Source organism: Sus scrofa, chromosome 14, assembly GCF_054392235.1.
Source record: "Sus scrofa isolate SSC_HxYL_T2T_F1_AM1 chromosome 14, Sscrofa_HxYL_maternal_Yorkshire_Landrace_v2.0, whole genome shotgun sequence".
Taxonomy (NCBI): Eukaryota; Metazoa; Chordata; class Mammalia; order Artiodactyla; family Suidae; genus Sus; species Sus scrofa.
The window spans coordinates 64,232,486-64,252,513 of NC_139396.1; the positions used below are offsets into that span (position 1 = coordinate 64,232,486).

Below are 20,028 nucleotides of genomic sequence, written 5' to 3' on the forward strand. Positions count from 1 at the left end.
TCAAGTGGTACCTTGCTCATATGTGGGGCCTCATAGCCGGAAGGTTGAGCCAACACTCATAACCAATAGTGTTGCTACTGTTATCACTATTAAAATTTTTTCTTAAGAAGATTTTGGAAAAAGTAAAAGAAGAAAAAAGCCACCTGTGATGACCTTACCCTGGAAACATTTTTAGGTTTTTTTTTTTTTTAATCTTTTATTTTGGAATTACTTTATTTTTATTTTTTTACTTTTTTATTTTTTTTCTTTTTGTCTTTCTGTCTTTTCAGGGCCACACCCATGGCATATGGAGGTTCCCAGGCTAGGGGTCTAATTGGACCTGTAGCCACTGACCTATGCCACAGCCACAGCCACTCCAGATCCAAGCCGCATCTGCGACCTATACCACAGCTCAAAGCAACGCCAGATCCTTAACCCCCTGAGCGAGGCCAGGGATCGAACCCGCAACCTCATGATTCCTAGTTGGATTCGTTTCCACTGTGCCATGACGGGAACTCCTATTTTGGAATAATTTTAGATTTACAGAAAAGTTGCAGATAGTTCAGAGTTCCTAATACCCTTCATCCAGCTGCCCCTAATGGCAATATGTTATCTGACTCTGGTACATTTGTCACAATAAAGAAATTAACATTGATATGTTACTGACAACTAAACTAACTACAGATTTATTTCATTTCCCTTTTTTCTTTTTTGGCCACCCCACAGCAAATGGAGTTCCCAGGCCAGGTATCAGATCCAAACTGCATTTGTGACCTAAGCCCCAGCTGCAGCAACATCAGATCCTTAACCTACTGCCAGGCCAGGGATCAAACCTGCGTCCTAGTGCTCCCAAGACGTTGCCGATCCTGATCCCACTGCACCACAGCGGGAACTCCTGATTTCCCCTGGTTTTTAACTAATATCCTTTTTCTGCTACAGGGCCAATTCAGGAGACCATGTTGCACTTAGTGGGTTCATCTTTAAAGAGATTTTTTTCCATCCAGTCTTTCCCAGAGTAACGCATATTTTTATGTTGTTAGCATCACAGGATCCAGTTGATTCCAGTTTTTTTCCCCTTAATATTTTTAAAACTATCTTCTATATAATCATTTTGTTAAGACAATGGAGTATACCTTAAGTGACTGTTCATAACTTTCTGAACCATCCCTTCTGCTTGGGCATCTAGGATTCCAGTTGGAGGATGTGATGGAGAACCTGAAGCAGTTTCTTTCTTAACATAGAGGGTTTCAGACTTTCTCAGTTCACAGTACCCCTAATGTCTCTAAAATTGTCATGGCCTTCCAGACCAAAAATTCCATTCAATAGCTAGTTAGGTCCAAACCACTTAAAAAGTACAGCTATCTTAACAACTTAGTAGCCATTTGAAAAAAAAAAACAACAACATATAAATCAAAAGAAAAGAAAATAATACTTTTATTTTCTATTTAAATAAGAACAGTTACTGGAGTTCCCATCATGGCTCAATGGTTAACAAACCCAACTAGGATCCATGAGGATGCAGGTTTGATCCCTGGCCTCACTCAGTGGGTTAAGGATCCAGTGCTGCTGTGAGCTGTGGTATAAATCGCAGATGCAGCTCGGATCTGGTGTTGCTGTGGCTGTGGCATAGGCCGGTGGCTACAGCTCCAATTTGACCCCTAGCTTGGGAACCTCCATATGCCACAGGTGCAGCCCTAAAATATCAAAAAAAGAACAGTTACTAATGGATATATTTACCTGTTGGACTTTGCACAACTTCTCAAACCTTGGCATCAGTTTGGACCCCACCCTCTTCATTTTCTATTCCATAGTGATTTTTGCATGGCACTTGCTTTTATCACAAGCAACCACTTCCTGAAAACCTAACTTTGCAAATCTACAAAGCAATCAATGGGAGTATAGTGCAGTTTGCAAACTCACTCGCACTAGTGGTTTATGTGTATTCCATGTGGATATGAAGGATTTTTCACAGTGGTACTCTAGGGTTCCTTGACACCCAGTTTGGGAACCAGGATCTTAGCCCCTTTTTCCCTGCTGAATGATTTCTTTTCTTTTTTTTTCTTTTCTTTTCTTTTTGGTCTTTTTTGCCTTTTCTAGGGCCGCTCCCACAGCATATGGAGGTTCCCAGGCTAGGGGTCCAGTCGGAGCTGTAGCCGCTGGCCTACACCACAGCCACAGCATCATGCGATCCGGGCTGCGTCTGTGACCTACACCACAGCTCACGGCAACGCCAGATCCTTAACCCACTGAGTGAGGCCAGGGATTGAACCTACAACCTCATGGTTCCTAGTCAGATTTGTTAACGACTGCGCCACAACAGGAACTCCTAAATGATTTCTTTATGATAAAAATCTGAGTTTGGGATTATTCTGCTTTAAAGATCTCATCGTTTTGAATCTCTCATGACAAAATGGTTATTTTGCTTCCTTCCCTACCCCTCCCTGTCCTGTTGCTTCCATCCTTCTCTACTTTTAAACATCTACCACATGCTTGTCATTGCTTTCTTAAACAGTTCTCTGTCATTGTGTTTGTAGGAGGGGAATGGGAGAACCTAACATTTTTTTTTTTTAACCACACACTGTGAGCCAGCTTGATCTCCTTTGATCTCAGTAACCTTGGAAAGTGGGTACTGTTATGGTTCCCATTTTACAGATAAGGAAGCTAAGGTCTGGAGATGCAGGTCTTCCCCAGAATCTCATCTTCCAGAGCCACTCTGGAGGTGGTGCCAGATGAGGAGAAGGCAGAGGATGCCCCAGCAACCTCTCAGGGTGCTGGAAGTGTGTCCTGAGGATGGACCCAGAAGGAAGCTCATAAGATTTTGCCTTCCACTCTTTCAGAAATGGCTGAGCGACACAACACCAAGCAGGTCCTGAAGCTGGCCCGGGACCTCGTGTACAAGGTGCAGACTCTGATTGAGAACAAGTGAGGGCCGCATCACCCAGGCAGCATCAGCAGAGCCACCACCTGCCTGTCCCGCCTGCTTCTCTTCCTGGCCGCCCAGGGAGTGAGATCCTGGCGTCTTTTCACAAGTGTGGACTTCTTTGCAAAGAGAAAGTACCCCAACTTTGGCCACTGGGCGGGTGGGGTAGAGGGGTTGCCCCTTCAGTTCAGCCTTACGTTTTCCTGTTTGACCAAAGATCGCCCAAGTCTGGGATTTCTCCCTGGTGGGAGTTGGGGGTTATAGATGGATGGAGGGAGCATCTTTCGGGGTCCCCAGTGTGGTCTCCTCTCTCTTCTCACCCATCCTTCCAAACTGTCTTGTCAGATGAGACTTGGGAAGGGAGTTTTTTTGGGAACTGGTGTGGAGAGGTCTGTGGGGCTACCTCTGTACTCTGGAAGGGCCCTTTGGAGATGTTCCAGAACATGGCTGGAAGGTTGCCTTGGAGCCAAGTGCTGCTGACTTTGGGGCTGGGTGATTCTTTTTTGAGGGATGATGCCCTGTGCACTGCTGGATGTTGAGCAGCATCCCTGGCCTCTACCTGCTAGATACCAGTAGCACCCTCCACCCCACCCCCTTGTGACAACCCGGAACATCTCCAGACATTGCCAGAGATCTCCATTTGGGAAGCACTGGCTTGGAGGAGGGGCTACAAGTGTATATACCCCCACACACACACCGCTTTCTTTGTACCTGAGCCACCTGTGTCCTAAGACTTCCTCCCGTTTAGAAAAGGCACACAGGGATCCTCTCCTGGGGTCCAGTATCACATAGTGTATCATTTTTTTCTCCTCCAACTGGCCCTGGGAGAGACTTTTTCTTTTCAGGAAAGGCGTCTGCCTGTGAAAAGTGACTATTATAGGCCTGAGATGGGCCTCTTCTGGGTCCTGCTCAGCCGACCCCTGGCCCAAGCAGGGCAGAGTCTGCATCCCCCCCCTCCTCTCTTCCTAGGGAGGATCGCGCCCCTCCTTGCACACATTGAGTCTCTTGTTCCAGAAGATTGAGGGATGTGTGTTGGTGCAAGCCTCTTATTTGGGGAGGCTGGCTTTCCCCTAAGTGCCCCTGCTCACTCAGGACAAAGTGGGGAAAGGAGGACAGAGGTTGGCCAGGGTAGGATATAGTGGCTGTTTTCTTTGGGAAAGAAACATCAGCTGGGGAGTTCCCTTTGTGGCTCACCTGTTAAGGAACCTGACTAGTATCCATGAGGATGCAGGTTCCATCCCTGGCTTTGCTCAGTGGGTTAAGGATCCAGCTTTGCCATGAGTTGTGGTGTAAATCACAGACGTGGCTCAGATCCCACGTTGCTGTGGCTGTGTGTGGGCCAGCAGCTGTAGCTCCAATTCGACCCCTAGCCTGGAAACCTCTATATGCTTCAGGTGCAGCCCTAAAAAGCAAGAAAAAAAAAGGAAAGAAAAAGAAAAAAGAAACAGCAGCTGATGAACCGGCACCAGGGTTACAGCTCAGCCCGTGTCTTCACACCCATTCCCAAACAGACCCTAAGGGAGCTAGTTTTCTCTGTCTACCTGTCCTTCCAGGAGAGCAGTCCTGCCAGCTCCTCTCTTCTGAGAATGTACCAGAATCTGGAGAAACAGAATCAGGGAGGGATGCTCTTCCCAAGAATGGCAGGTAGGATTTCAGAGAGGGGAAGAGACCCAGAAAGCACACTGAAGCATTTGCAGAGGAAGTGCTTTAGTCCCCTGTCCTGAGCAAACCGGGGTCGGGGGCATCCCTGCCCGGCGAACTTGCCAAGGCTCTTCCCTTGGACCCAGCACTTTCAGCCGCATCTGAACTTCCACCCAAGTGGGTGGATGAGACTAGATGCTCTTGCTTCTGAAGAAAGCTCTGTGCGTGAGTGTTGTACCTTCTGGCCCTTCAACTTCCCAAGATGGGAGAAAAGTCCCCTCCAGATAAAAGTTTATTTTGACACTCAGCTGTCCACTACAGAGGGTGTTATTTTAGCAAAACCAAGGTCCCAGACCTTCTGATTCTTATTTATTTTTTGACAGACCAATCTGAAAGTATAGCACAAGAGCTCTTCTCTGCCTTCTCTCATGATGTTTCAGAGAGTGTCGTGGTTGTGATTCAGAATAACTCCTATTCGGCTTACTGTGTTTCTTTGGGTCTCTGTATGTTGTATTTGTCCTTGTGTCCCAGAATTGAATATGTGGGAGTCATTTTATCTATGGTGTGCCCTCCTTTTCTCAGTGTTGCCAACATATCTTGTACTTGTTTACTGAAGAGTTGTGTCTATATATAGAGAAAATATCTATAAATAGAAATGTATGAACCTGGGTTATTTTCTTGCTTCTGTGGCATTTGGGGGTTTTTTTATCTGAAAGAAAAAAATGTTTGCTTCTGAAGATTATGTCCTCGCACCCCATCCCCCACCCACCCCAGTGACCCAGACCCAGAGAGGGACAGATTCTCATGAAAACTCAAGGCTGTAAATCATGTCTCATCCTCTGTATAAGTCAGCTGTTACCACACGTAATGCTTCATAACAAACCACCTCAAATCTTAGTGGCTCAAAACAGCCGTTTATTTAGCTTGTGATGCTTCTGTGGGAGTTTCAAGTGGCATTGGTGACCTGGATGGGCTCGGTCAGCACTTTTTTGCCAGATTACAAGCAGAGGTAAGTCTAAAGCCACACAGCATCCGGCAGGTAGGGTCCTGTCTTTCGCCAGCCCACACAGGGCTGTTGTAGTAGGAAAATTGTCTTCTTCCTGCAGGAAGCTTCTGAAAGCAAAGAACTGGTCCCAATGTTCCAGCCATTTTTCGAAGCCATCAATCTCATTTCTCCAACTCCAGCCATAGCTTGGTCATGTGGCTCTCCTCCCAGAGGGCCCCACTATTCTTGCAGCTGCCTGGCCCTGCCAGGCCTGGGTACCGCCAGCGCACCTGTTATGTGTGTCCAAATGTGCAATTCCATGCGCTATTGATTTATAGTAATGGACAATATGTTTTTTGGGGGGAAAAATCCTAAGAGAATATTTTTGCTTTTGTAAAATCTTTCCTAAACACACACATTTGCACTTTGCAAAGATGTGAGAAGATGAGTCTTGGGCCACTAGGCACGTTTTATGACTCAACTCAGGGATGGGAAAGGGGTCTTTGTTGCTGTGTGTGTGGCATGCACAGTTGTTAACTATGGACTCCTCTTCCCACCTTTTCTTCATCCTCTTTCTCCTCCTCCCTCCTTTCTTCCACTTCATCTTATCCTTCTCCCACTCCTCCTATTCCTCTCCTCTCCTTCCTCTCTCCTCCTCCCGTCTCCTTTCCTTGTAGCCGCAAGCACTTGGACACTGTCTGTCCACATGTTCTGCCTGAGTGATGCTGTCCCCATCAGAAGAGCACTGCTGTGTAAGGACCCTCTGGCTGCACTATCATCTCTCTTCTAAACCATGCTCTGTTTTCTTTTCACCTCCAGATTTCCATTTGGTTTGTAGGAGAGGCTGTGGGACAATTAAGAAGCACTTCTCATGCAGAGAGTTGGGGAAGCCCGGCCACTCCATTTCAGAACAGCCGGCAACCATGTATGCCATCCCGTTTCATTTCCTCTCTTCCTCTTCCTTCCTTCTCTCCCAGGTCTGAGGTGCAGCATCCCAGGGGCTAAGAGAGGTGAGGGTGTAGTCAAGGGCAGTGGGAGGAAGTGATTTAGATTTCTTTCCAACAGATAATCTAGTTTGAGAGACATTAGGCCCATCAATCAATGAATCTTCCCCCCAAGTTTTATAACAGCATCTCCCAAACTCTAGTCACCTGCACAACCTTTATGATTTGGACCATATCTGAGCACCCCTTGTACTATTATGTCTTTACAAGTTTTACTTATATCAATTCACTTTTTAAACTTCAAACGTATGGTAAGCCAGGATCATTTGCATAAACAGAAGAGAGTTGTAAAAATATTATTTTATCAAAATACTATTTTCTTTTTGGTGGCCCCAAGGCACCTGAAATTTCTGGGCCAGGGATCATATCCAGCCACAGTCGCAACCTAAACCACAACTGCAGCAATACCGAATCCTTAAACCACTGCGCAGGCCTCCCAAGATGCCACCCATCCCATTGTGCCACACTGAAACTCCCCAAAATACTATTTCTCCCTAAAGGCTTTCCTAAGCCTGCTTTCTTGCTGCTAAGAGGAGGTTTAGGGGGTTCCCTGGTGGGTCACTAGGTTAAGGATCCAGCATTGTCACTGCTGTGGCTCAGGTTCAATGCTTGGCCTAGGAACTGCTACATGCCATGAGGGTGGCCAAAAAAAAAAAAAAAGAGAGAGAGAGAGATGTGGTAAGGGTCTGAGAAGTTAAAAACATGTTAGAGCAGATGAGCCTTTCTCCTTGGAGGACTTAAAGGAGCGTTGAAATGGCAATGACTTTCTCACTGCACCAGCTGAAATCATATTTTCTCTCTTTGTTCACATATTTGGGGAGCAAGGCTCCCAAATCTGCTGCTTCTTGGCTGCGTGGCCTTGGGTCAATGACTTTACCTCTCTGAGTCTTGGTTTTCATTTCTGTGAACTGGGGATAATAATGCCTCCTTAGGGTCTGAATTCCATTCTGGCCCCCCATTCACTTGGACTCTTTGCCCCTAGCATCATTGGGGATGGTTTCCTGGTTGAGCCCTCAGTTTCTGAGTTCCCATCGACTGCTCTTGCTGAGGTTCTCAAGTGGGTCTTTGAAACCTGAGCGAATAGGGCTCCTGGAGGCTAAGTAGGAAAGAGGCGAGCTCTGAGCCCTCTTGGGCTGTGACACAGCTTGGAGTGAGGCATGTGAGGCCATCATTTCCCAGCAGGGGCAAAACCCGCACTGAATTGGCAGTTTGCATCAGGTTCTGCAGAGTCCAGAAAGGGTTCTGGGGTCCCTGTGTTGTTAGCTTTTAAGCCACTGGGCACATTGAGAGCTTGAGCCTAGGACAGGCATAGACTCTAGAGGGAGCACAGTTTGATCCTTTTGGAAGTGCCTCCTTGCCAGTCGTTGCTAAGGCAACCCCAGCAGAATGCAGATGACCCACAGAACCGTGCCTTTCCCTGGGGACTTTCCATTACATCAGGGTGTTACGCCTGGATCCTCCAGCATCTTCCTGGCTTTCTTTATTCAGACCTGTGAGCACAGTGATTTCCAGCCTTGGTATGTGCGGGGCTCCTTGCAAACAAAGAATACCTCTTGTGATGATGAAGAGAAAATAAGACAGAGGTCCTTCTGTCTCTTGTCAGATACAGAGTCTCTCTAAGTGCTTCTGCTTCGTAGGCTGGAGAATTGCTCCCTTTGGCATTGCTAAAACTGGCGAAGGAGAAAATTAAGGAACTTGGGGGCTATTATAAGGTTATTACGGAGAAGGCGGCTCATCCCAGACGCAGGTGGGTGACCTGAGGCTGTTTGGGCTTCTTCTTGGTGGCGTAACTTGCTACTTTTGCACAGGGATGCTTCTTGGGGCTCCTGGAATCTTCCCACATGATCCTGACTTATATCAAAGCACTCCAGATGACACTAGAAACATAGTGGTGTCATGTCATTTGGACACTATGTGGAGGCTTCCTAGGTTTTCTATTGCTTTATTCTGTTACTTTTTTAAAAAGCTGTCAAATTGTCCTTATTGTTTTTTTTTTTTTTTCTGAAAGGTGAATGCAAGCTGCATTCTCTGCGGTCTCTGTGTTTTCAAAATAATAGAACCACTCTAATAATACAGTATCATTGTTTACAGATATTCTTAGTTGAACATCTAAAGCCATCAGAGTTTGAGGAGCCGAATCAAGACAGAGACAGCAGATCCAGGGGTTATTTTACCTCCATCACAGAGTCTTACAGACCTGGATTCAAATCCCAGCTCTGCCACTGACCAGCTGTGTGACCTTGGGCAAGCTCTCTCTGAGCTTCAGTTTTCACTTTTGTGAAACAGGGACAGTAAAGCATCCCTTAAAGAAAGAGTTGGGCATGTTTTTGCTTGTCCTGCATCCTTGCTCCATTCTAGGATAAGCAACTTCTCCCATCTTCTGGGGAACTGTATCTCCTACATTATAACCTAACCATGCTGTTTAGCAAGATTCTTGACATGCCCCTTGTCCCCAGGGCACATGACCCCATTCTGGCCAATCAGATTCCTTCTCTGGGAAGAAAGAGGTTCAGTCTTTCTTCAGCAGCAGCCCAGCTAGAGGGATGCAGCCTGGAGCTGTCTGTGACCATGTCTCCTGCAGGTAGGGGAGCAGGCATGGCTGGATCTAGGTATTCAAATGAAGTCCTTAGAGCTCCATCTTTGTCCAGCTCATAGTTCCACTCTCCTCCATGCTGGCTCCTACAGGTCCCATGCCCATCTCTGAACCAATCATTCTGACCAGGCTTGATTGGCTAGATGGACTCATTTGTCCAGCCTGAGGTGTGTAGTCAAAAATGTGGCCTTTGTACACCAGCACCAATTAAATCTTGGAGACAGAATTTTGAGGAAGAGAATGAACAGTTTTATTGTTTTTGCCAGGCAAAGGAGGACACAGCAGGCTAATGTCTCAAAACTATGTCCTATCCTGAGAGGCAGTAGCAAAGGGTTTTATAGGTTTAGCTCAGAAGACAGAGTTATTGATTAAGGTGTCTGTGCTATTTTTAATCCATAGATCATTTCAGAATTGTCAAGGCCAGTGTTAGTCAGTCCAGTGATGGTTTCTGGTTGTCTTGGGAGTTATCATTCCTTGACCTTCTCTCTGGAATGAATTACTTACAGGGAAGGGGTGTTAGGGAGTGTTTCAGTTGCAAAAGAAAACACTAGACGCAATATAACTCTTAACTAGAAAGTTACCATTCATAAAAGAAAGCAGTTAAGCAAGGAAGAGATCATTTGTGAAAAACCAGAGACTAGGTGCAATATAACTCTAACTAGGAAGTAAATATTAGTAATAAGTTCACGGGCCAAGGCAGAACATAACATCATGCAGACTGTATTAACTAGTTTTTAGCTGTAACAATATTTCCTAATCATTAACTCTTGAGTCAGCCTTCTGAGACTGAGGGGAGACCTGGGAGGCTACAGGAAAGACCTTTTACTTCAAAACACAAAGATTTGGGGTCTGGTACATGGTTTCAGGTCAGAGAGTTGTAAAGGGTCATTTTCCAAGAGAAGATTGGGGCACTGCTTCCAAACAAGGGCAATGGGTTGTGACAGGCAAAAGCAACAGACTGACTCCAACATCCCTGGCAGAGAGTGATGCATGCAAAGGGATGGAGCTGTGAAGAGCCCTACTGTAGGCTCAGGATTCAGCATGGCTGGAGAGAGAGATGCAGGGTTGGGTGGGTGACAAGAAAAAAGCTGAAGAGAGATATTGGGACTGGATCGTGAGGGGCCTCATGTGCCCCAAATAACAGAGAAATTTCCTCAGCAGTGGGATTATTTTCATGGAGGAGTGAGACAGGTCCTGAACGCCTGTACTGCCATCCTCAGCATAGCACTGGACCAGCTCTCATCTGTAAGGGGCACTCACTGAATGTTTGACTACAAAATGAGTAATTTTCACACTCTCCAAGAGGAGGAGTTATAAAAAGGGAGGGAAGAGAGAGAAAATATGCACGTACCCATTAAAAATGTAGTATTTGAGGAGTTCCCATCGTGGCTCAGTGGAAACGAATCTGACTAGCGTCTGTGAGGATGCAGGTTCGATCCCTGGCCTCACTCAGTGGGTTAAGGATCCAGTGTTGCCGTGAGCTGTGGTGTAGGTTGCAGACGTGGCTTAGATCTGGTGTGGCTGTGGCATAGGCCAGTGGCTACAGCTCCAATTTGACCCCTAGCCTGGAAACGTCCATATGCTCTGGATTCAGCCCTAAAAACAAAAGAGAGAGAGAGAGAAAGAGATGTAGTATTTGAGTGGAGACCATGGGCTCAGAATTGCCCCCAGGCACTTTTCATAAATAGATATATTCTCACCACAGGCCAGTGAGGTAGGGATTACAATAGTAATAACTAAAGTTTATTAAATACTATGCTTAACATTGTGCTGCACTACATCCATATAATACTTACAGTGTCTCAAGTTAATTCTCATAACAACCCTATGAGGTAGGCATTATTCCACCTCCCATTTTAAGGAAATTTACACTGAGGTCCAGAGAAAGTGAAGGGATTTGCCTGATGTCACACAGTAAGGAAGCAGCTGAGGTGGGATTTGAGCCTGGCTGCTTGGTGATTTCATACAACTTGAGCTCTTTTTCTTCTTCTGGGATATTTTTATTTGCTCATTTCTGGCATAAGAATGATGCTCTGAGTGTCACTGGAAAAGAGGATGGTCCTTTGCTGGACCTCAGTCACGTGGGGCCACTTGATCATGGGCAGGAGGCTAGCCAGGACTGCGTTGAGGATGGCAGTCACGTAGCCCCAGCCCAGCTGGCATTGACCACTGCAGTACATGGAGGAGACTAAGCAGGCTTCCTTGGCGAATGGGGAGGCCAAGCTGATGGGGAAAACCAGCAGGCCCACAATGGTGGCAATGGCTAGAGACAGAAGGAAGGAAAACTAGTATCGGTCAAGGGGCTCTGGGCTAACCTTCTATCCCAGGATTCACTCACCCACCCTCCCATCCTTCCATCCATCCATCCACTTACTTACTGGCTCATCTATCCTTTTATCCACCTGTCACTTACCTAGCCTTCCACCCAACTGTCAATCTACTCACCTGTCCACTCAGCCATATACTTTTTTTTTTCTTTTTTGGTCTCTTTAGGGCTGCACCTGCAGCTTATGGAGGTTCCCAGGCTAGGGGTCGAATTAGAGCTATAGCCACTGGCCTATGCCACAGGCACAGCAATGCCAGATCCAAGCAGTGTCCGCGACCTACACCATAGCTCACTGCAACTGAGCGAGGCCAGGGATCGAAACTGCGTCCTCATGGATGCTAGTCAGATTCATTTCTGCTGAGCCACCACATGAACTCCTCATTCAACTACATTCTAATCCACTCATTCTCTTCATTCTTGAATCTTCTTATCCATTCATCTCATCCATCTATTCAACTGCCCCTTAGCCACTCACACATATATCCAGCCAGCCAGCTATCCAACCATCCACATTCCAATCTAGCCATTTTCCCATCCCTCCATCCATCCATTCATCCATCTATCCTAAAATATCTATTGATCCATCCATCAGTTCATCCACCTGCTTACCACCCCCACTCCATCCATTCATCAGCCCACCCAACCATCCATGCATTCATTCATCAAAACTGTTAGGGGCTCTGTAGAAGACACTAATGATACTAAGAAAATGAACCAGACACCTCCTCACCTTGAAGGCACTCCCAGTGCAGGAGAATCATGTGACATCCTCCCCGCTTCAGCCACTTTTGTCCACTTGAAGTTCCCTGCAAGTGCCTTGGTCTTGCCTACATGCCTTTGCCCGTGGTGTGCCATTACCTGAAATGCCCTTCTACATTTGGCTAACTCCCACTCATCCTTCCAGATTCATCTCAGTAATGCTTCCTCCAGGAAGCCTTCCTTAACTCCCTCCACCACTTACCAGGTACCTCTTGTAGATTTTTTCTTGCATCCTGTGCTCAACCTATTATGCCAAAGATCCATTGAGTTATAACTGCCTAACACACCCCACTTCCACCAGCTACTGCAAACCAAAGACAAGGACTGTATCTCCATCCATTGATGCAACAAACATTTGGTGAACATCTATTGTGTGTGAAGCACTGTGTTACGTGCTGGTGCTATCAAAGCAGATGTCTTTGCCCTTATGAAGCTGACATTCTAGTGGAGAGAGATGCACAATAATCAAGTAGACATACAAGATATTTCAGGTAAGTGCCATGAAAAACAGAAAGAAAAGTAGGAGGAAGGAGACTTTAAGGTGAGGGAATCTCCCTTAACTCGAGGTCATGAATGGCTGTCACTGAGGCAGTGATGTTTGAGCAGAGCCCTTAATGAAGTGGGCGGAGCAAGACTTGAAGATCTGAGGAGAGAGAAGTCCAGGCAGAGGGAACAAGCTTGGTGTATATGGGCAACAGAAAGTGAGCCAGTATGGCCAGAGCATACTGAGCCTGGCAGAGTGGGTAAGAAATCAGGTCTGAGGGAGGGAGGGCTTCATCATCGGATGCTCATTGATAAGTCATTGGCATGTGGATAAGCCAGTCTGAGTGGTGGGATCTGATTTCAGCTTTAGCAAGACCCACTTGGCCAGGGGCTGGCAAACAGACTCTAGAGGGCAAGTGTGGCAGCAGGGAAATGCATGAGGTGGTCACCTCTAATCCAGGTGAGAGATAGTGAAGAATTATTTGGATGAGGGTTACAATTAAGACCTGAGCTAGACCATCCAAAGCCCATGCATGAATCAGAGAGAGAAAAAATAAATAAATAAAAAATAAAAAAAATAAAAACCCTTCTGCATAGATGTAGCCCTGCAGTTTCACAGCAAGTGGAACATAGGCTAGATTTCAGCAGCTCTCAGTCCTCACCAGGACACCCTTGTGCAGTGCACAACCTGCCCAACTATATATGGTGGTCCTGGTAAAAATGATGCAAAGTGGATGAATGGGAGAGAAACAAAGGAGAACAGACCATTAGGACTGGGTCCGGCCAAAGGTAGGAGAGGCTGATGTTAAGGATGCCATTTCCTACCCCCCAATTTCTGGCTTGATAAAACCCAGGAATAGTTTACAATCCTAGGATTTATCTCTGAGATTCACCCAAGAGGCAAGACTCTGGTTACAGGCTCGTTCATCCATCCATTCACTCATTCCACACACATGTCTGGAACACATACTGTGTGACAGAGGCTTTACCTGCTGCTGCTTGCACCCCCAGCATTGGGCCACTGCCCCTCCTTGGGCACAGTCTCTTTGGGGCCAGGGCCCAGGACAGGAGGAGAATTGCATTGAAGGCCAGTAGGAGCCAGCCTCCAAGGAGCATCGCAGCTGACACCTGCCAGGAAGAGAAGGGCAGGAGGGTGTTGACTAGGATGGGGACAGTGTGTACTCTCTCTGCTTACTGATCAGCCACTGAGTCCTCAAAACCCCACAACGGGAGTTCCCATCGTGGCGCAGTGGTTAACGAATCCGACTAGGAACCATGAAGTTTCGGGTTCGATCCCTGCCCTTGCTCAGTGGGTTAACGATCCGGCGTTGCCGTGAGCTGTGGTGTAGGTTGCAGACGCGGCTTGGATCCTTCGTTGCTGTGGCTCTGGCATAGGCTGGCAGCTATAGCTCTGATTAGACCCCTAGCCTGGGAAACTCCATATGCCGTGGGAGTGGCCCAAGAAATGGCAAAAAGACAAAAAAAAAAAAAAACCACAAGGTCTATGCTATTTTTATCCTGTAAACAAACAGAGGTATAAGAGGTTGGAGTCATTGTCCATGGCACATAAGCTATTTAAGTGATAAAGTCAGAATTAACATTGGGAGTTCCCTTTGTGGCTCAGCCATTAGCAAACCTGACTAGGATCCATGAGGATGCAGGTTTGATCCCTGGCTTCGCTCAGTGGGTTGGGGATCTGGCATCACCGTGAGCTGTGGTGTAGGTCGCAGACTTGGCTCAGATCCCCCATTGCTGTGGTGGCTGTGTAGGCCAGCAGCTGTAGCTTCAATTCAACCCCTAGCCTGGGAACTTCCATATGCCAAGGGTGCATCCCTAAAGAAAAGAAAAGAAAAAAAAAGATCTCTATCTAAAACAACCCTTCCCTTTATTCGGTACCTGCTATATAGCAGGCTTACCAAGAGTTTTGAAGGCAGTGTAATCTTCCCTAGAGCTGTTGAATTGGGAGTCCCAACCCATTGTCTGCATTGTTGAATTTGGCAGTTTGCATCAAAACAGAGACTTTTGACACCTTAGCTGTGATTTTCAAACCTAGCAGTGCTTCGAGGGTAACCAGGTGGGTGTGTACAGGTTGTGCACTGCACAACTCTTAGGAGATGGCTTTGGGAGTCATCTCTGAAATGCTGACTACTGTAAATTTCCAGCAGATGGCAGTGTAGTGTCCTGAAGGCATTCTTTTCCTAATTTGTGCAAAGGCACTGCACCAGCTGGCAGCTGCCTTCAGCATCACACTGGGTGTTTGTTTGCTAAAAGGAAGATAACGAGACCCCACCCCACATCTACAGAGTCAAAGGCTGGAAGGGAAGTGGGCAGAAATTGGCAATTTTTTTTTTTGCTCGAATGGGTTTAAGAGTGCCCCTTGAGATCCCAATGAATTGATGAGCCCACATCTCACCTTCCAGGCAAAGTCAGGAATATTATCCAGAGACCTGAAGGTCCCACAGCTCTGGTTCCAGCGGTCACCCTGAGGCCAGGAGCAGTAGGTGAAGACACCGAAGGAGAAGGTGGTGGTCTGGAACCAGGCAGGGGAGATGAGGCTGAGGGCTGAGATGCAGGTGAGGGAAAGCCCCAGAGCTGCCCACACACTGCCCACCATCAGGGAGTGTCAGTGACCTAGGGGGTCAATGGACAAGATTAGCAGAAGGAGAGAAACAGGGGCTGGTGAAGTGTCTCCCCCCCCCCCACCCCCCACCCCCCCGTCAGCTGGGGATCTGGTCTTCAGATCCCAGGTCATCAGCCTCCCTTTGGCCTGGGATGCAAGAGGAGGTGTTAATAACTGGGGTGGGCTGGTGGGGCTTTGCCCTAACAAGTTCTGGAAATGGAAACCCCAAATCTTAGAATAAATGTTAGTGATTAGGAGGTCCTGTTGTGGCAGAGTAACAATGAATCCAACTAGTATCCATGAGGACGCAGGTTCGATCCCTGGCCTCACTCAGTGGGTTAAGGATTCAGCATTGCTGAAAGATGCAGTGTAGGTCACAGACACCGCTCAGATCCCACCACTGTAGCTGTGGTGTAGGCCGGCAGCTAGAGCTCCGATTCTTCCCCTAGCCTGGGAACTTCCTATGCCACATATGCGGCCCTAAAAAGAGAAAACAAAAAAAGTGCTAGTGCTTAAACAGACCTTTGAACACAACCGGTCCTCGCAGGACATGATCATTACTGTTTCATGCAAGTCTTCTCCCATGTTTCATTCATTCATTCATTCATTTGTTCATTAATTTGCTCTGCTCGTCAAATCTTTTTTTTTTTTTTTCAATGTACTTGAGTATAGTTGACTTAAAATGTTGTATTTGTTTCAGGTCCATCAAGCCTTGCACTCTCCAAAAGGTCTGCTTCTACCCAGAGGGGGCACCTTTTTCTAAATCACACAAGGATGCTGAGTTTTTAGCAACCACCCTGCTTGTAAACTAACTCCTCCCAATCTCTGACCATTTTAATTATTTAATGTATGTCTTTTTGTTTGGAGGTATTTTCACAAAGTCTATATTGTTCAGTAGGTCTGTATTTTTCATGAATGTAAATGGCATTTTTTCATATATTGTTTTACATGGTGCCTCATGTGGTCCTTGGCAGATATTCAGGTAACGCTTGGACCCAGCTTTAAAAGTCAACAATAGAATTCCAGGAGTTAGTTTTCAATCCTCTTTCAGTCCTTCTCTTCACATCAAGGAGAATGTCTCTCTTGGAGCTAATAGGTCATGATTCCGAGCACCTGTCAATCTCCACTTTTAAAAAGATGGGGAGCCTTGAACAGGCAACAGAATCCAGTGAGATTTGGAGGATGTGGTTGGATTTTGCTTTATTTGTTGTGGTGGTTTCATTCGATTTTTTTGGCCTGATACTGGTTATCCATTTCAAATTAAAATTTATTTTAGTGAAAAAGCGAGTTGATTTCCAGTCCAGACTGACCAAAATCATAATGGAGGTCGGATAAGGAGGCTGAGGCAGGAAGGTGGCTTGCTAAGAGCCACGGTTGTCATTTATGGTCAGAAGGGAGGCCCAGAAGGGCTGAGCCAGCCCAAGGGCACCCAGGGTCAAAAGCAGCTGAGCTGGCCAAGTGCACCCACACACAGACTTTCCAGGCCTGGTGCTTTTCAACCTTGGGTTTCACTTTGGGACTCTAAGCCCAGCCAGTACTTTAAACGTGCCCAGAGTCCTGGGCTTGGAGGCTACCCACTCCCTCTATCATTTTCCAGCTGTGTGAGCTGGGGCAAGTCGCCCCACTGCTCTGGCCTCAGTTTCTCTGTCTGTAAAAGCAGATTCGAAATCCCAGTGGGGCAGGTGGTATTGGGTTCAATCACTGAGCAGGGTGATGTCCAACCCCCCCCTTCCCAGTGGTGTGACCTTGGGGAGGTCACCTCACCTCTCTGGAAATGGGGTATGGGGTTGTTTCAAAGGTTCTAGGGGGTCGAATGCAGGTGTGTTGCAGGGGGAGGGGCTGAGCTAAGTGTAGGCAAGTAGGTCAGGGTTAGGTGGAACAGACATTTTATTCCCCGGATTAGAAAAACCTCATGGCAGCTAGCCAGCAAATAAGGTGCAGTCCCTTCAGTGAAGGAGGATGGATTTTTTTCCTACACTAAAATCAGCCTCAACTTGGGGGTTGGCAGGATCCCCAGGGGTGTAATTCCAGCCAGGAAGCTAGGGAGCCCAGAGCTGACAGCGGCCAGTGATTTTGCCTCTCTCTGACTACCCCGGTGCCTCTCCGGGCGTTTCTGACCTTGAAAGGAGTTTTGTTTTCCAGATAACGTGCTCAGTGTCACCTGGGAAAACCACGCCGACCGTCCAGGTGCCCAGAAACTTAAATGAGGCATTATAACCCGAAACCACATCCGGCCAAGGCTCCAATTAGCTGGAATTCACCTAAGGGGAACTTGAAAAGGGTTGAATATTTTCTCCTGCTTCTCAGCACTTAGCTGTTCACTGCAGCTCACAATTCTGGAGCACTCACCACACCCCATTCTAAACTCAGCGCCTCATTCAGTTTAAGCCTCATGGCCACTTGATGGTAGGATAGGTAGTTCCCATTTTACAGGTGACACAGAGAAGCCTCAGGTAGTGAGTGGTGGACCAGGGATTCAGACTCAGGAAATTGGTCTCCTGAGTCTCCACCCTAAAGTCACATTAAGGAATTAGTTTAAAAGTCAAATACCCCACTAGTTTTCTGGGGCCACCCAGGGTTAGAGTTTGGTCAACCTCCTACCTGCTCCAGCTATAAGGCACAGATGGCCACAGGGAAGCCACAGTCCAGCATGGCAGATGGGGAACTGGGGTTTGGGAGATTAGAAGTGGCCCCTAGTTGCCTTGGTATATCCCCACATCCAAGTCCCTTTCTTATCTTGGAGTCCATGTCCACATCTGTCAGCTGAGGGGTTGATCATTCATTCATTCAACTTTTATGTGCCCAGCACTATGTGTGTGATCTTCACGGATACAATGGTGAAGGGAACATGGTCCCTGCCTTAAAGAGCTTGGGGTTTTGTGGGGGAGACAGACAAATGGGATAGATCCATCCATCCATTCAATAAATATTTATTGAGTATCTACCTTGTTCCAGGAACTCTTCTAGGTGCTAGAAGTGGTGAGGAAGACAGACAAAACCACTGTCCTCCTGGAGTTTACACTCTAGTGAGAGAAAGAGAGACAATAAGGAAATAACTCAATATGTAAGATGCCAGATGTTAATAAGTGCCTTAGGAAAAAATGAAGCCAGAAAGGGAGGTGGCAAGTGATTGTGGAATGGTCATGGAAACCCTTTGAGCAAGAGCTGAGGAAGGAAGCCAAGTGGATTTGTGGAGAAGGAATAGTCCAGGCAGCAGGAGAAGCAGGTGCAAAGGACCTGTGGTGAGTGTGTGCCTGGCATGTTGGAGGAAGTGCAGAGGCCCCAGGGACTGGAAGGAATGAGGAGGTGGGGAGACTGGTGGGCTGTGTAGGTAATGATAGCTATATCTTTGGCTTTTAATTTCTAAGTGAGATGAGAGTCTGTGGATGGTGTCAAGCAGAGATGTGTTATGACCTGTCTCAATGTTTTAAAAAGATTGCTCTGGATGCTGAGTGGAGGGTGGGCAGAAAGGAGGGCAAAGGAGAAACAATCAAGAGGCAATTCCAGTCAGGTGAGAGACATTAGTGGCTCTGTCAGGGAGGAGGGGGGAGGCGGGGGCAGGTGCAAGGAGTGGTTGGATTCTGGATCCATGCTGAAGGTCAAAGGTAGGTCAAGCCAGTGGAATTTGCTTGGAGTGGAATTGATTAGACTTGGAGTTCGAGGGAGCACGAGGAGGCAAGGGCTTTTGGCACCTGGGTTGAGGGAGCTGCATTACTGAGATGGGGAAGCTGTGGGAGGGGTGGTTTGTTAGGAGAGGCGGAGATATGAGGGCAGTGTAGCCTAAGCTAAGTCTGAGATGTGCATTTCGCCCATCCATCAATCAACAGATGCAAACAGACACAGCTTCATAGCAAGAGAGAGCCCAGGGACATGTTCCGGGCAGGAACAGAGAAGGGGCACCTGATCAGGTCACCTGGGGGCCAGGGGACGTCCAGGCTGAGATCTGAAGATAGGCAAGTCAAATTTGGGAGAGGACTTTGAACCACATACCTTGTCTCGTTCTCCTAGCTGCACGGCCAGGTAAGCCCGGTTTCTGGTGCTTTTCCAGCTTTTTTATAAGTTGGCTGTATAAACTGGATCAAATATAGTGCAACGTAATGGCTTCACACCTCTGTTTCCCTAATGCAATGAATTGAGTGTTTGTACACACACACACCCCGCCCCCGAAATTCATATGCTGAAATTGTAACCTTCAAGATGATGTTATTAAGTAGTGAGCCTTGGAAGTCCCGTCCTGGCTCAGTGGTTAACGAATCCGACTAGGAAACATGAGGTTGCAGGTTCGATCCCTGGCCTTGCTCAGTGGGTTAAGGATCTGGCGTTGCTGTGAGCTGTGGTGTGGGTTGCAGACTCGGCTCGGATCCCGTGTTGCTGTAGATGTGGTGTAGGCCAGTGGCTACAGCTCCGATTGGATCCCTATCCTGGGAACCTCCATATGCCATGGGTGTGGCCCTAGACAAGGCAAAAAAAAAAAAAAAGAGACCAAAAAAAAAAAAGACCAAAAAAAAAAAAAACCCAACAAAAAAAAGAAGTGAGCCTTTGGGAGGTGATGAGGTCATGAAGGCAGAACCCTCATGAATGGGATTAGTGCCCTTACAAAAGAGGCCTCAGAGGAGTGTCCTTGTGACATAGTAGGTTAAGGATCCAGCTGTTGTCCGTGCTGTGGCTCTGGTTACAGCTGTGGTACAGGTTCCATCCCTGGCCTGGGAACTTCCATA

At 47.1% G+C, this 20,028-nt stretch overlaps 3 protein-coding genes across 17 annotated transcripts in view; 2 read left to right on the plus strand and 1 right to left on the minus strand.

The window, feature by feature from the left end:
* SGSM1 (small G protein signaling modulator 1) overlaps positions 1-5,204 on the plus strand; it is a 92,864-nt gene extending 87,660 nt beyond the window's left edge. For 9 of the 14 annotated variants that reach the window (XM_013982985.3, XM_005670760.4, XM_021072306.2 and 6 more), the window contains one exon: positions 2,817-5,204. In XM_013982985.3, coding sequence (XP_013838439.1) covers positions 2,817-2,905 — 89 coding nt within the window. In that variant the 3' untranslated portion in view covers positions 2,906-5,204. The remainder of the gene's footprint in view (positions 1-2,816) is intronic. The other 5 variants (XR_014826449.1, XR_014826450.1, XR_014826451.1 and 2 more) reach the window with 1 other exon arrangement.
* Positions 5,205-7,938: 2,734 nt separating this feature from the next.
* The window catches only part of KIAA1671 (KIAA1671 ortholog), a 213,786-nt gene continuing 201,696 nt past the window's right edge, over positions 7,939-20,028 (plus strand). Inside the window, exon 1 of one of the 2 annotated variants that reach the window (XM_084994628.1) lies at positions 7,939-8,276. The gene's annotated coding sequence lies outside the window, so the exon portion shown is untranslated. Of the gene's footprint in view, positions 8,277-18,987; positions 19,331-20,028 lie in introns of those variants that run through there. The other variant, XM_021073316.2, reaches the window with a different exon arrangement.
* LHFPL7 (LHFPL tetraspan subfamily member 7) lies at positions 9,349-18,372 on the minus strand. The gene is made up of 4 exons (XM_021073317.2): positions 18,256-18,372; positions 15,104-15,321; positions 13,680-13,818; positions 9,349-11,385 (listed from the first exon to the last, which is right to left on the minus strand). The coding sequence occupies exons 2-4, from the start codon at positions 15,302-15,304 to the stop codon at positions 11,123-11,125; spliced, it is 603 nt and encodes a 200-aa protein (XP_020928976.2). The 5' UTR covers positions 15,305-15,321; positions 18,256-18,372; the 3' UTR covers positions 9,349-11,122.

Bases quoted from the DNA above. Each gene is read 5' to 3' on its own strand.
- LHFPL7 (XM_021073317.2), bottom strand. From the start codon at position 15,304: ATGGTGGGCAGTGTGTGGGCAGCTCTGGGGCTTTCCCTCACCTGCATC. The intron at 13,819-15,103 runs GTGAGATGTGGG...TCTTCCTGGCAG, and splicing joins TTCCTGACTTTGCCTGGAAG to GTGTCAGCTGCGATGCTCCT. The intron at 11,386-13,679 runs GTAAAGCCTCTG...TTCTGTCTCTAG, and splicing joins GGGGGTGCAAGCAGCAGCAG to CCATTGCCACCATTGTGGGC.